This window comes from Tachypleus tridentatus, chromosome 13 (genome assembly GCF_004210375.1).
Source record: "Tachypleus tridentatus isolate NWPU-2018 chromosome 13, ASM421037v1, whole genome shotgun sequence".
NCBI lineage: Eukaryota > Metazoa > Arthropoda > Merostomata > Xiphosura > Limulidae > Tachypleus > Tachypleus tridentatus.
This window is the reverse complement of record NC_134837.1, coordinates 237,159,375-237,176,584: the sequence shown is the minus strand read 5'-3', so window position 1 is coordinate 237,176,584 and position 17,210 is coordinate 237,159,375. Positions and strand designations below refer to the sequence as shown.

The 17,210-nt window shown below is 33.6% G+C and overlaps 1 protein-coding gene across 2 annotated transcripts in view; it reads left to right on the top strand.

Moving 5' to 3' along the window:
• The window catches only part of LOC143237055 (uncharacterized), a 42,522-nt gene extending 34,096 nt beyond the window's left edge, over positions 1 to 8,426 (top strand). For both annotated transcript variants that reach the window (XM_076475888.1, XM_076475889.1), the window contains exon 5: positions 7,274 to 8,426. In XM_076475888.1, the coding sequence (XP_076332003.1) occupies positions 7,274 to 7,657 (384 nt within the window). In that variant the 3' untranslated portion in view covers positions 7,658 to 8,426. The remainder of the gene's footprint in view (positions 1 to 7,273) is intronic.
• Positions 8,427 to 17,210: the final 8,784 nt, after the last annotated feature.

Sequence of the window (17,210 nt, the reverse complement as noted above, 5' to 3'; positions counted from 1 at the left end):
CAAAACTCGTTTGGCATGATATGTAATTGTAAGACATTCGAGAAGTGTACTCACTGTTAGAGAACTTTAATAGTTCCGTTTCACATCTCAAGCAAAAATGTTAAAAGGAATTTCTAGAACGATTTAAAAAGTCCAATATAAATTATTACAAGAATCTAGTGTATCAAGGTGAAATATATCTTCGTCATTGTTTTTATGAATTTCGTGAAAAGCTAGACGAGAGCTATCTGCGCTAACCATGACTAACTTAGGGGTATAAGGCTAGACGGAAGGCAACTAATCATCTCTACCCACCGCCAACTCTTGAGCTACTCTTTTACAAACGAATAATGGGATTGGCTGTCACATAACAACGCCCTCCATCTGAAATGGTGAGCATATTTGGTCTGACAGATATTTGAACCCGCGATTCTCAGATCACTACTCGAGCGCCCTAACCATTTGGCCATGCTGGGCATGTCTTCATTGTACTTTAGGGTAAAGGTTTATGTTTGTATGTTTTTGAAATTCGCCCAAAGCTACACGAGGGCTATCTGCGCTAGCCGTTCCTAATTTAGCAGAAGGGAGACTATATGGAAGATAGCTAATCATCACCACCCACCACCAACTCTTGGGCTACTATTTTACCAACGAGTAATGGGATTAACCGTCACATTATAACGCTCCCACGGCTGAAACGGCGAGCATGTTTGGTGTGACAGGGATTCGAACTCGCGACTCTCGGATTACGAGTCGAGTACCTTAACCACCTGGCCATGCCGAGTCAAAGGTAAATGTAGTAGACTTGGGAATTCTTATTAACGCCACGCTAAATTATCCTCGTAATAAAGTTGAGATCGAAACCAGTTTTGAAATTGTTCTGGCAAGCGACGAAGTAGGTCATTCGAATATGTAAATGACTCAACTTATGTAAGAAACAATTTATTATTAATCTGTTCTCCATTTGTTTTCAGGAAGTAATACAGCTCTTCATATTGCTCAGCTGCAATGCATGTTTCTATATCTTTAAATTTTTCTTATTTCTGATGAGGCATACATTTAGCTTGGTGTGGATTGGTGGAAAAGATATTGGGCTACAGATCAAAGAGTCCAAGATTCGAGACGTGACACCACTGAACAGATCACATACTTTCAGCTGTGGGCATGTTATAGAAGTGACAGTCAATCCCATTTTTATGTTCAAGGTGTATGACAAACTCTTTATGTGAGCAGTGTTTCAGACTAGCTATTCTTCGTTTGGTCACTACTTTGGAATTAGGAACGCCTCTAGTTGGACCTTAGGAGCCCCTGACCTAAAAAAAATCTAGAAAATGAAAGTGTCTGTATTATCAACGTTTTATTTTCTGATTTTATTAGGAAATAACAGCGTATATAGAGATACAGATAGAACTGAGATACATTCAAACGAAAGACATATCTTGAGAGGTCTTAACATATCGATCGAAATAACTGGAAGAATCAAAGCCCATTTTTAAGTCAAGAAGAATTTTCGAAAGTATTGCATTATAATTTATTTGTTTTTAAAGCAAAGCTATATCGTGGGCTAAGTATACTATGTTTACGTATCAAAACTCGATTTTTGGCCTAATGAGCCTTCAGACTTTCCGTTGAGCCGTTGTGCAGCTGAACTATAAGTGCTTTTGATTGAAATTGGAATGTGTTACAAGAACATCACCTTACGCACACGTGGGCTAAACTGTTAGGCTAAAGAGTTTTAGAATATATATTTAGTCGTCTCCAGTTTTGAACTGTTGACAGAGATATAGCAGCAAGCCAGTATCATCCACCGACCGCTTCATCCGGCTGGTTAATGAACCAATTAAAGGGATTGACTGTTGCTTTTATAACGCACTTACAGATGAAACTACGAGGCTTTTTCAGCCAATTAATATCGAACCTCGAACCCTTCGATTTATAGTTCGACACGTTAAACGCTGTACCGCACTTGATCCAAGTGTTTTGACATATAATAACGTGAAGTATTAACAGATAATAATGTTACATCATAAGACAATCTGATAACTTAGAATCACTAACATATTGAAATAGAAAAAGAATGCCTTTACAAAATACCTCGTAGACGAACATAATTCTCTTATCCTTCTAAATTTACTCATAATTCGAATGTTGTAAAAAACAAACAAAAAGTGTTAAAACAAAAAAAAACACGAAGAAACTTTGTTGATAAAAAAATGAAAAAATTACTTATCGCATCGGTTGATCTTTTTGCATTAAATGCTGTCCTCTGGTGGAACAACTGTAAGGTCACTAAGATCCAGGTTTTAATTGACCACTGTGAAAACAGCCGATAGCCCAATGTGTTTTTTTGCTGTAAAACAAACAAATTAAGCATTAAATGTTTATTCATGATTTTTGCAGTTGTTTGTTTTATATGACTGTATTTCTCGTAATAGTATAGATTCAGCTTTACATTTTTAAATTTCAATGATGTATATGTAGTAAGAGGGACTGGGACATAATGAATGACTGATTATATTTAACTATCTATTGAAGAAAAATTCCATGTTGATGCCATGAAGTATGCTCACATCTTCCATCGACAATATTTTTAGTGATTCCAAGTTGTCGTATCTGTTTTGTTTTAATAAAGAATTTTGTCTCTCACGAAGCACTTATATAACATTTTAAAAGCATTTCACAGTCTTATAACTTCGTCGACTTTGTCTCTTGCATTGACAGCGTTACGTTGTTTAATTAAGAGTTTTTGTTCTTTTTGCGTTTAATTTGACTGCAGAAAAATTGATAATATTATGAAATATTTCTCTTCTGAAAATGTAGACGAAATTTTGACTGATTCAATTAGAAATTTACGGTACAGCGAATACGTTTATTTCAAAATATAATCTTTAATTTGAAATTCTAAATACTGTTTGTCAGTTGACTCATGGACGTTTCACGTTTTAATAATTTTGCTAAATAATTTTTGGAACGCTCTAATAATTTTCAACTGCATCCAACTGATATAGCCACGGTGTATCTGAGACTTACGCTGCTATAAACCGAGCTTGGACACTCGTTGTGGGCAGAGCACAGATAGCCCATTGTGTAGCTTTGTACTTAACTATAAAGAAATAAAACAACTCTTGTGTTGTTGTATGGTTATTCATAGTAACGTTTACAAACTGATAACAGTTACACTTACATTAATTCTGTCTGTTTTTTCTCTCTAAATTAGTAAGTGCCGACTAGTTTTATAATTACTTTATGATTAACCATAACAAGCCTAATTCAATTTAATTTTATCGAAACCCAGTTTTTAGCAGTGTGAGCCTCCAGACTTATTCGGGGAACGGTTGCAGGTTAAGGCACAACGTGTCATAAAACATACATTGGGCCCGGCATGGCTAAGTGTGTTAAGGCGTTCGACTCGTAATGCGAGGGTCGCGGGTTCGAATCCCACTCGCACCAAAATGCTCGCCCTTTCAGCCGTGGGGGCGTTATAAGGTGACGTTGGTAAAAGAGTAGCACAAGAGATAGCGGTGGATGGTGATGACTAGCTGCCTTCCCTCTAGTCTTACACTGCTAAATTAGGGACGGCTAGCACAGATAGCCCTCGTGTAGCTTTGGGCAAAATTCAAAACAAACATACATCATTTTACACACCGACTGTTTCCATTAGACGTTTACTTGGTTAAAAATTATTTGGGCAGATAGAGTAAGAATAATTAATTAATTTGTTTCAAGCTGAGGGCGCACTTCAAATATTATATTTTAGGAAGTTACCACTTATGTAGATAATCACGTTGAATTTATATGTGTCTCTTTATAGGTCTATTTCAATATGGTTATATTGGCCTACTTTATTTGATTTTATTATCCTCTAAGAAACTACTAACTTACAATATTCTGTTTTAGTCTGTTGTAATGCACAGGGGTGGAAGAAGCATTTTTGGAATGGTTAGACAATTCAGAATAGTTTACACAGCATGCCAGCATCAGGGGAGGGGTGTGGGAGTATGACCACCAGAAAAATTTTGAAAAATAGGTGCTTTGACATCGAATTTTTTGCTACTGTTTCTATAATTTATTGAAGGTGTTAATTATTTCCGAGCATTTCTTTATGATATACAAAAATAAATGCTCACTGGCACTTTTAGTTACTTGAGCTATAAGCAAGCACATGTAATATATTAAGCAGTTACACTGATTTATACATACTGCTGTAAGTCTGTCTATTTACCTAGTTATATTTTTTAAAGCATAAGTTTATGTTTGAAAAGTTCTACAATTATTGTGACAAAAAACGTTTGTCTGGTTGTTGCCAGGTCTGCCGTGCCTGATCCGGCGCATACAGTACATTAGTTATATTTTCTTTGATGTAACATGCAATGATTTTCATGCGGTATAAGCAAGAATAAACTATATTTTATCAAAATATTTTTATGGTGTTTTAGTTGAAAAGTTAAATATTTGTCTCTGATGTGTTAAACACTGTTGATATTACAATAGTTGTATTTGGCTGTCTTCAAGTTACGAGTTGTATTATTAGTAGACATTGAATCTTCCGTTGATAGAGTACGCATGTGGCATGCCATCTTGCTGCTAACTTTGAGTAAAACGAGAGATGTTTCGGGCCTTCGAAAGAGCAAAAACATTTTTTTTATAATCCACTTACTTCGATTTTACATAAGAAATTAAGTTTTTGAAGAAAAAAAGCACTTTGTTTCTAACTATAAAAATTTAATATACAGTTAATAACAGCTTTTAATACAGTTTCAGTAAAAACTGTTTTCATCTAAAGTGGAGCAACAAGTATACGTTGAAATTCACACAAAGCAACACAAAGGCTGTCTGTGTTAGCTGTCCTTAATTTAGAAGTGATAGACTAGAAGGAAGATAGCGAGCCTAATGATTTAAATAATTTACTCAGGTGCAAAACTTCACAAAGCTACTCTCGTTTACGTAGTTTTTGCTTGTATGCCACTCACGTGCTATGTCATAAGCGTGTGTGTGTGTTTTCATATAGCAAAGCCACATCGGGCTATCTGCTGAGTCCACCGAGGGGAATCGAACCCCTGATTCTAGCGTTCTAAGTACGTAGACTTACCGCGGTACTAGCGGGGGACGTCATAAGCGTCGGATAATTTTGTTTACAAAAGCGTATAATTGCAGTAAACTTGGTTTCTAGCATTAATTATAATTCTTGGAAAATGCTAAGAAATCACTAGTTTTTTCTTATATCGTATTGAGTATCAAAACGATCATTTCTTAAGCTAATCAAGACATAAAGTTTTACCATTTTTATGTTTACCATTTTTTTTCTCAATTCTGAGTTTTTAAAAATCTTTAAGTTAATCTTTCTGTTCAAACACTTCGTTAAAATGTATACGTTTAGTGATGATACACGACACAAGAACAGAATTAAGTGTCAGGGCTGGGTTTCCTTTACTATAGGTGTCTGTGTTAAGTTAGCGATAAGCTCGAAAAATAAACGGGCAGCACACAATCCACTTGTTTTAAAATAATATATTCAAAACGAGTGAAACGTATGAACAAAAATTCTTTACACTGTAGGACATTGGTTCTCAAACGTTTCAAGCTCGCGTACCACTTTTTATTTATTTTTTAAGTTACAAATCGAGGTCTAATTAAAAACGATAAAACAGAGTAACAAAAATTCATATTTTTAACACTAACCCATTAATACAAAGGATGCGATTGCTTTTTGTTTTTTCTTACACGATTAAAAATATGTAGTACTATTTTTGTAAATTTGAAGGGAAGAAAATATTGGTGAGTCTATGGTAGTAGACGCGACATAGTCAGGTGGTTAGGGCACTCGAATGTTAATCTGAGGGTCGCAGGTTCTAATCCTTCTCTCACCAAACATGCTCGCTCTTTCAGTAGTGGGGTTTTTATAATGCGACGGTCAATTCGTTAGTAAATGAATTGGCAGTGGGTGGTGATGACTAGCTACCCCCACTCTAGTCTTACACTGCTAAATTAGGGATGGCTAGCGCAAATAGCCCTCCTGTAACTTTGTGTAAATTTAATAAAACAAACAAACAAATAAACTACGCAAGTAGAGATTGAGTGAATATGTAAGGAAAGTAGTGTGTAGACGTACCTGGAAAGTAGGTTATTATAAATTGTATTTTTTAAAATACTAATTATATCCAAAACTGACATTAGCTCCATGCACCAAGTGTTATGCCTACCACAGAGAATCTCTGTTATAGGATACTACAGTTGTATTTGAAACTGTAAATAATTATATTTTTCTTTGTCAAATATCCACACAGGCTAGTTCAGTTACTTTATAACCCAAATGACCAGAGATATATTTATCTACTCTGTTTCATACTGTACAATCTACGATAAATTCACCTACGTTATCCTGTGAATTAACAGAACCTTAAATAATTGTCTTTTTTTTTCATATATATATATACCAAACATTCGAATAATGTGACGTCAACAATATTACTAAAGCTTGGTACAACAAATCTGTAACGAAATCTGTCAAAAGTAACGCCTATAAAGCAATCAACCTTCAAAGTTTTAGTCAGAAAACTACACAGTCATTAAATATGTAGTAAGAAGATAAACTAAATAATAAAACTTACATGAAATAGTCTTTATGTTCAACAAAGTGTAACCCTAAAGATTGCAGTAAGATTCACCATATCTTTTCCTCTGCGCTTCGTAATTATTCTCTAGTTAATTTTACAGCTGATTTTTAGGTTTTAAATTTAGAAGATTGAATCCAGCATTTCCGTATGAGATGTAATATCAACTTCTCTCACCTGCTGCGGCTCACATGGTCTGGTGAGTTAAGGCGTTCGACTCCTAATCCGAGGGTCGCGGGTTCGAATCCCCGTCGCATCAAACATTCTCTCTCTTTCAGCCGTGGGGCGTTATAATTGACGGTCAATCCCCCTATTCGTTGGTAAAAGAGTATCTTACACTGTTAAATTAGGGACGGCTAGCGCAGATAGCCCTCGAGTAGCTTTGCGAGAAATTCAGAAAACAGACAAAACAAACATTCAACTGCTGCTAAGAGACCCATTCAGCTGTTGAAGTATAGTCAGTGTTTACGGATCAACCGAAATAAATTTGTGCCATTTCTCTAAATATATAAATAAAGTTTACAGAATATTTCCCAAGATGTTCTACCAAAACAAATCATATTTATGTTTTCTTCATTCGTTATTAAATTGTTTTTTACCACAAAGATGAGATTTCTAAGTTATCCTCTGTATGTAATTTATTTTTGGAGATGTTTTATTACTTTTTCTCACGTATTTTCCAGCTGTTTCACTGGTGTTTTGGAAGTCAGCGGTACGACTTTCTTTGCCCAAATTACACTTTGTATGACCAAACAACGTTTACATGCCGGTTTGTAAACAAAGTGGACTGTGAGAATTCTGAGATGTATTACAACCGCAACGACGAACTTTATGTGGAAACCACCACCTTGTCGGAGGAAGAACAGCGGAAGGAGAGGCGAAAGAAAAAACGGAAGAACAAAAATAGAAGAAGTAGGAACAGGAGCAGAAGCAGAAGCAGAAGCAGAAGTAAGAAGCGCGAAGATGAAGAATATGAGGATGAATACGAAGATTATGAAGACGAAGATTATAATGACGAAGATTATGATGATGAATACTATGATGATGAAGATGAGAAGAAAAAATAAATAGTTTAAGCTGAATTTCAGTTGAAGTTTTATTTAAAGTCTGATCTCGCGAATATGGCGGAATTATGATATATAGTAATGTTGTTTTCAAAGTTTTGGGTCACTGAAAAAGTGAACAATAGAGAAAGGGGTTTGCAAGACATTAAAGAACGTTTTCGGTTTAAAGAATGGACTTCAAGGTATCCAGTGAAAATGCTTCTGTTTATTTGACAAGTGTTACATATTGTACTCAATCATTCCTCAACAGATATAATTCCACTTTTAGGCTTTGTAACGCTAGTTAAAATTTACTTGTCATATCTGTGAGTAAACGAGCCACTACTTTTAGATTTTTTTATCGATCTTTTTAGACTTTGCCTTCGTCAAGATGGTTTGTCCAATACAGCTCAAACAAACAGTCTTGAAGAAGGCGAAAAGCGAAACGCCAATGTCATATAAACCTGTTTAAACTACTGAAATTAGGTGTTCGAGGTGATACGAGTACAGACTTTGACTAGAAAACTGGCTACATTCAGATTGATCTGAATATCATAATTAATAATTATTGTTATGAATATAAGTATTAGTATATTTGAACATTTTCTAATCAAGGTATATAACATTTACAATTTATGGAGCCTTATAGTTTTTTTCAATGTCATTTTTACATAATATAAAACTTATTTTATACAAAACAAATGTAAGTAACTTTGATGTTTATAATGACATTCATTAAAGTCTCCGCTTTTCTGTGAAATGCTAAATAAACTACACATATTTTGAACTCAAAGCAAGATAAGTCTCTATGTGGATAAGATTCTTTGGTAAATAAAGTTCCTTTGGTGTTAACCCACGAATATCATATTAGATTTACTCATGGCGTCAGTAAAACACGTAGGTTCGAGAAGACTTGATTTTAAAGTGATAAAAACACTGTAGCCCGAGCGCTTTCGAAAGGTGGACCACTCTTCTTCAGTTTGCCCCCGCAGAAGAAGAGTCCACCTTTCGAAAGCGCTCGGGTTATGGGGCTTTTGTCATTTTATTTTACATTCACAATAGATAACACACAATCTTTAAGAAAGCCGTTTATTTTTGTATTAAATGCTTAAAACTTTTACTAAAAGAGAATAGATATCACAGTAAATTTTATATTCGATGATTTATACTTTAACATAGAGAGAGGAACAGTTAACTTCTGGTGAACTTTCCAATATACACATTATAAGCGTCAATAAACCATAGCATACATCGGCAACAGGTCTACAATTCTTGTTTCTGAGTTCATTTTTATGAATTGTTTAGTAGATATAATAGATTCCTGTGTTGTCTTTCAGCTGTTTATTTGGAAGATTCATCACGCAGATACAATAATTCATCCAACTATATGTGGTTGTATAAACACTTCGGTGAATTGTTATTTTTTGGAATCAGTCGATACTGAGTAGTTACTGTATTTAACAATTGAAAAAAAAATAGTGATGCATTAATAATTAGACTTAGGTTATCGTATGGGGATGGCAATGATAAATACTATACTTTAGCTGGTTACGTGTAGAAATGTTAGTGGGTTAATTATGCAGATACTAAAGTATACCTGTTGTGGACATTTAAATAATCCATCATGTAGATATCATATAGTTTAGCTACTTGTGTGCAGAAGTTTTGGTGGATTTCATGGAGTTAAAAGTATGAAACTTGAACAATTTATAGTATTCACGCAACGAGTTAGAAGATGACGACTCAAATAGTAATTAATAAGATAAGGTGATAAACTTAAAGAGCATTGATAAACTGCTTAAAATATATTGTCACCATATCGTGTATGTACTTCATTTCTATATCACTCTGAAAAAGTTAAAAGTATGAAACTTGAACAATTTATAGTATTCACGCAACGAGTTAGAAGATGACGACTCAAATAGTAATTAATAAGATAAGGTGATAAACTTAAAGAGCATTGATAAACTGCTTAAAAATATATTGTCACCATATCGTGTATGTACTTCATTTCTATATCACTCTGAAAAAGTTAAAAGTATGAAACTTGAACAATTTATAGTATTCACGCAAAGAGTTAGAAGATGACGACTCAAATAGTAATTAATAAGATAAGGTGATAAACTTAAAGAGCATTGATAAACTGCTTAAAAATATATTGTCACCATATCGTGTATGTACTTCATTTCTATATCACTCCTGGTGGTAACTTAACAAACTATAATCTTAATATACTTTGAGTTTACAACGACTTAGAAATTTTATGAAGAGTTTTATGAAACCAAGTGGTATTTCTGGTCTACAATAAAATTCAATTTCTAAGATCAGGTTTAATAGGGCTGGCATTAGTAGGGGGCAGGACAGAGAGCTAAGCCCCATGAAATGTCGGTGTCTCCCTCCAAAACATAAAGTTCTCCATATTTTAATTTTAAACTGGATCCATTAAATGTCTCACCCCTCTTTCTCAGAGTTAAGATAAACTGGAACCGGATTGGGGTGTAAAATAAATTAACAATAACTAAAGAACGTTATAATTGTAAATCAGGACATTGGATGAAATTTGAAAAAATTCAGTAGTATTAGTGAACAAAGAGAAAGACTGAAGTAATGCTAGTTTGGGATTTCGTCAAAGTTACACAGGGGCTATCTGCGCTAGTCTTTCCTAATTTAGCAGTGATAGGCTCTAGGGGAGGCATCTAGTCAACACCACCCACCGACAAATTTTGGGCTACTCCTTTACCAACAAATAACGGGATTGACTGAAACTTTTAATTTCCCTAAAACCGAAAGTTTATTAGTGATAACTAAAGAACCAAGGGTTTTGCCTGCACTGAAAGGTGGAGCAGAAAAAAAATGTTATTGCATTTATACAATGTTGTCATAGAAAAACAAGTGAAACAGCTAATATATAACTCAAATGTACATGAATAAATGTAGTGAAATAAGTGAACAATTAATAACTATTTCAATGTTTCTCTCATTCTTTAGTACATTACACGTATCTAGGCAACAGGAAGTGGTACCAAAAGAGCGTACGAAACTGTAAAGTAACATGCTAGAACATTAAAAACAACTGTTTATTATTAGATAGTAATTATTGACAAAATTAGATTTATTATATTATGGTTTGTCTGAGTATCGTAATTTAGGCATACTTTAAAATTCCCATGTTGCTTTTACTGTTATAGCAACGAATAAGTTTTTCAAAATACCCTGAAGATGCAAGTTATTCTCTTAGAATTATATTTATTTAGTTCCTACAATTAGTTGAACTCATTCCAACATTAAAACTATTTCATTTAGATAATATTGTAACTTTTGCGTTAAGTAATTTTTTACTTATGGCTCTGAAGCTGTCAGAATAGGTTTATTAAAAATCATAATCTTTATAAGATGATGAAATTCGTAGTGTTGTAGATCTTAAAAACAACAAACATACGATTTCAGTTTGCTGTGGGAAGTTGTCAAAAGATGTTTGGTATTGCTGTAGGTTTTGTTGTTTTGATGACTGTTGCTGGGATTCTAACGACAATTGTTGTATGGAAAGCCTTAAATATTTGATTTCAGTGCTAAAATTTTGAATATATTTGTTAATCTTCAGGAGAGTTTTCTTTTGTAATTATTACATTCATTTTAAGGATGAAGTTGCACCGTGTTGGGTTGGAATTAGATATCTTCTGGAACATTAATTTTATTTGCTTCCATTGCTAAACAGTATTAATGTACGAATATTCTTTTTCTGCAAATCGTTTCCTATATCCTTTTAATTCTAAATCTGCCCATTGTTTCGCAACACTGTTGAATGGTTATGAGTCCAACATGAAACAAGTAAGTAAAGTGCCAATCATCTCGCTCATACCACCATGGTTTACATCTGAGGGAACACACCATCTAACGTATATGGATCGTTCAAATAAAGTGTGATTAACCCTATGAATATTATAAGTAAACAGTTTACAGGTTTCGAGTTTATGCTTAGGACAAATCTTACCCCAATGTAGATACAATAAACACAAATCTATTCACACACTAAAGTTTGCCACGATACTTCAATGTCGGCATAATAAAAGGAAACTTTTGATTTAGACATTGCGTTCAGGAAATAAGATTTTGTTTCTGTTATTTTGATCTTTGAATAAAAGCACAGTTTTTAAAACATAAATATAAACATCCATGTTTGAAAAGAGTAAGATAAGTAAAAGAAATTCAACAAGTGCATTCATTGTTTACTTTGAAGTGATAAAAGTTATTTACCTTTGTTTTTCACATTCATATATTGGAATTGAAAATAAATTTTATAGTGCCTGTAACAACAAATTATTCACCTGCCTCGTATCAGTAGTTTACTCGAGTTTGGTGTTTTGAAGGTTTTTAACAAAATCTCATGCTCATTAAACTGTTCTGAACTTATTTACACGTACGAAAGTTTCTTTCAAAATTGACACTTTATCTTCAGTTTGAGGTGCTGTGAATATAGCTCAATAAATCTAAAACATATTTACATCACAATAATTTGTGTGCAGTCGTTACAATTGGGATGCTCTTAATATCATGTACAGTACATGCTAGCGTTGGAGTGCACAGCATGAGAGTTGCAAGTCGCATTATGAAATAGAAGTCAATAATGGGTTTTGATTTAATTTATAAACTATTACAATAGAGAAATAAATGAAAACATTTTTGTTATACATTATACCCTGTATTCTGTATTATTGTTCAGTTTAAAATATGTGTTCTGACCAACTAATAAAATTAAAATGAAACAATAAACATCAATTCTGAGTTGATGTAGTTGGACGAGGAAGAGTAAAAGAGAAAACAACTGAACACAGAAATAATGATTTAAAGTAAGGCAGAAATAATGATTTAAAGTAAGGCAAACGTTTTATAATTATTTGTTTAAAATATTACAAAGCTCAGTTTACTTAACGAAAAGGAACTATTTAATTTTTCCAACGTTAACATATAAATTATATGGGCTATCTTTGTTGGTAGGCCTAAATCACAAATAAAATTATACAATATTAACTTCCTTACCAAAATTTTGTCCTGTATCTCTGATATAATTAAAAAATTGTTGATTAATTTATTTGATACTCGATCAATAACACGTTAACAGATTCACTAATTAAGTGACTGACTCGTTAATTCAGTTAATTCTCTGTAGCTCACTCAGTGACGAACTACCTTCTAGATCAGTTCCTTGATCAACTCATTAACTGATTAACTTTGGTGATTTTCTATAAGACAGTTATTTTCCCCTTGCCTCCTGAAGATTTGAGATGCCACAACAGACGTTGAGGAAACTTCGCGATGACGAGAAACCCACTTGAAGTAGAAATGTATTCTCAAGACGGCTAAACATGACCTAAGGAGGTCGGAATGTTGTTCTGTACTTTATTTTAATACCTATACCAGCCGTTTTGAGAATATGCTGAGGAAACTTATAGATGTGCTATAAATGCTCAGTTGGAAAATTAAATACCTTCTTGGACTGTAAAACCTCTCAATAATCCTGATACACATATAATAATACATTATGCTTAAAATTTCATAATTACCGATAGTAGATATTTAAAATTAACAATAATTAGTATTCATAAATAGATATTACAATAATTAAGCCCTTAATTACGTGTGCTAAACAATGTACAATAAAATTCTGATTAACAAAAGAAAATATTTGTTGTTTTATTTACCATATATAAACTGTCCAGTCAAAATTCTTGACTTTTTGGTGTTTTTCTTCTTTATAGCTTATTGTATGAAGATAGAATGATACATTTTCCTGAATTTTACCATGTAAACACAGGATGAAAGAATCCACTGATGATTCCACCCCGAGTGATTCTCTAGAAGTGATCTTGTTTGTTTGTTTTGTTTTTTAAATTTCACACAAAGCTACTCGAGGGCTATCTGCGCTAGCCGTTCCTAATTTAGCAGTGTAAGACTAGAGGAAAGGCAGCTAGTCATCACCACCCACCGCCAACTCTTGGGCTACTCTTTTACCAACTAATAGTGGGATTGACTGTCACATTATAACGCCCCCACGGCTGAAAAGGCGAGCATGTTTGGTGCGACAGGGATTCGAACCCGCAACCCCGCTATCATATTGATTCACTTTGTGAGAACTGTTTGCTAAAGTTACGTAATTGGTTGTCCTTTCTTGATCTGCTTTGAAAGTTGAATTCGATAGGTCAAAATTTGCTTGAATTATTTATTCTTCTGGATTCTGCCATATTACATTAACATTAGTAACATTAACACCAATTCTATTTTTTTTTTGGTACTTGAAATTCAAAGCTTGATGGTGCATGGAGATTTCTTGGTTATAGAATGTAAAGCTATTTGAAACTACTTTAACCTCGTTTCCATGTCTTCGTATGAAGTCACTTTCCGATATGTATTTTCTTTTGATGTCAATTACTCACATATCCTGTTGTGTACGGAAGCTTCCAATTTTTATTTAACTGAAATTTTTTCACCACCCGCTATTAACATAAATGCATAGTTTCCTTACCTCTGGAGGCCCCGGCATGGCCAGGTGGTTAAGACACCCGACTCGCAATTCGAGCGTTAAGGGTTCGAATCCACGTCACAACAAACATGCTCGCCCTTTCAGCCGTGGGTACGTTATAATGTAACAGTCAATCCAACTATTCGTTGGTTAAAGAGTTCAAGAGTTGGTGGTGGGTGATGATGACTAGCTGCCTACCTCTAGTCTTACGCTGCTAAATTAAGAATGGCTGGCGCAGATAGCCCTCGTGTAGCTTTGCGCGGACTTCAAAACAAAACAAACAAATCTTTACCTCTGGAGACAATTTCCCACTTTTCATCCCCAAATCAGATCGAACATTTGTAGCAGTAGAACCAATGTCGATAAAAATGCCGCAAAACAAACCATTAATAAACTCGTTGACTCCTGCACTGGTGAAATACAGTTTTTATTTGCTTATCTGCAACTGCAATGGATCGATTTTCGTTGTCAATTGGAGAGCTTTATTTAAACATTTACACCTACGTGTATTAAACTACTTGGTATATTCTAATCCACAATAGCATCTATGAATTAGTCACGTGCTAATTAACCTACCATTCCACATATATCATCTGAGTAAAACCGCTGGTTAAGTCTTTCCACATCTCCTGCAGATTCGGTTAAGACCTCATCTTCCCCCTTGTTCTGCTTCCAGATTTTGGTTATGGAACTTCCATCCGATGTGTCACTCCAAATTTATTGGATAAGGCAACGTCTAATGATTTTATGGTTTCCAGCTGGTAATTTTAAATATCTAGTGAAAGTAAAGATTTATTGTTCTCTACTTCTTACGTTCATTTTGGAAATTATTTGAAGCTGAGTTTGACGTGTTCACTTTATTCCTAAACTTTGTGATTCGTGAAGAACCATACCAGATTAACGAAGATGTGGATGAAAGGACGTACGATAGGAAGAAATCAAGTTTCATTTCAATTATTTCCTGTATCTTACATATCAAAGACAAGGGAACCCATGCTTAGATGAATTCCTCCTGAGCCACCATCAGCAGGATTGAAATCAACGCCAGGACACATAGTAGGAACATAGAAAACAACCTTAAAGCTGTCGGTTTTCAAAATAAATAGTTTCAAATCCCCTTATTATTGTATGTAATTTATAAAAATACTAATTCATATCAAATTGTATGAAAAGGCATAAATAAACTAGTTTTAAAGAAGGAAAGCTAGGAAATTTTGCGAACGAATGAACTACTGGTTACTTTGGAAACATAAACATTTTGAAGGACAAAACGTCTTTGCACACACTCACACAATTAAAAGTAGCGACAACAACAAATACAGTTCAGGCCTTTAAAGCATAGAAAGGTAAACAAAGAGCCTACAACTAGAAATAATATCTACTTTTATCAAATAACTAAACTACCTTTCTCTTACAGTGTATTTATTTGTTACGGAGAGCAATACTTAATATATTATCCTAGAACCTTCAGATTACGAATCGAGAGCCTTAATCATCTGGCCATGCTGAGCCTCACGTTTTAGTAGTGATATCAAATATTTTTGTTTTTCACTCAAATACAGTGCAATTATGGAAAAAGAAACAAGAAGCATAATTATCGTATATTTGACTCTAGGATTATGAAACTTACAGAATATGTTCTTAATGAGCAAGTGGTTCAGACAGATCGCTTAATGCTTCACAAAGTAATCTTTAATTAGTAGTAATTAACTAATTTATGTTTCATATAACATTTTTGGTTTACATAAGATTCCACGACTTTATGTTTTTTGATACTGCACCTTTTTAACTTGCTTCTTTTAATTAGTTTTCGTAAATTGGATTAAGTATTTGAATTATAAATATTCATAAAGAACCATCAAACCACTGATTTGAAACTAAACGTATTTGTCATGATGTTTCTAGGTATAACGTAAAACTAAACTTCAATCGAAAATTTGAAAATGCAAAAAGAAATGAGCTTACAAAATTGTAGAGATTACAATAATATGTATATTTTGTGATAATTAAGAGAAGAGTGACGGGCTGACAAGTAATAAATAAATCGGTGCATCATGTACACAATGAAATTTAATGTTTTAGAAAGTAAGCAAGAACTGCTCAAGTCGTTTGGTATTTCCTTAATGAATTTTTAAAATTTAAATTAAAGTTTTATTATAACTAGTAATTAGTATTCAAATTAAAGTATAATATAATTACACAGTTCTTACGTAAGTGGCTCCAATACAATTTCAACTTTCTAAAAGAGTACTCGTTGTTTAATTTATTCAGTAGATGGCAGCAGTAGCACTCTACTCTTCCCTTTATATTTTTCTAATTATTTGTATGCTTGACTGTTTTCAGTTTAGGTAAAAGAAACAGTTCTAATAACTCATTATGTTATTACTTTTTGTAATTTTTTTACTAAATTCAAGTGCCTAGTGAGAGAGTAAGAAATGTAACCACTCTTCAGAAATTACATACATTCATAAATGTTTAAATGACCACTAAAAACCGTTTATTTTTGAATAAAAGTTGTCTTGTGCTTAGTATGAAAAACAAATACTTTAGCTATGGTACCATACAGTTAGGAAATTTTAAATATTTACAGTAGTATACCCACTTAAAAATTAGGTATTTTTCTGAATTTAAACACAACATGATACTAATATTACCACACCATCTAAAATAGTGCATTATGAAAATTTGTAAAATAAAGAAAACGAAAAGTGCGGTTAATAATAGCAGCTGTTTTAGAAATTCTATACTTTCGTATTTTGGAAGATTGTGTTTGTGTTTTTTTCTCATAGGAAAGCCACATCGAGCTATCTGCAGAGCCCACCGAGAGGAATCGAACTCCTGATTTTAGCATTGTAAATCCATAGACTTACCGCTGTACTAGTGACTGGCAGTTTAGAAGAATAGCAGCTATTGGAATTATGGAATACGACAATATGAGGCCTATTTTGATGTAAAAAAGTGAATAAAAGCGTAGTAAGAATCATGACTTGATGGGCGCTCTGTGCGATGTTCACCTCTTCAAGATAATCACATCGGATTTAATTCTAAAAAGCTATAGTG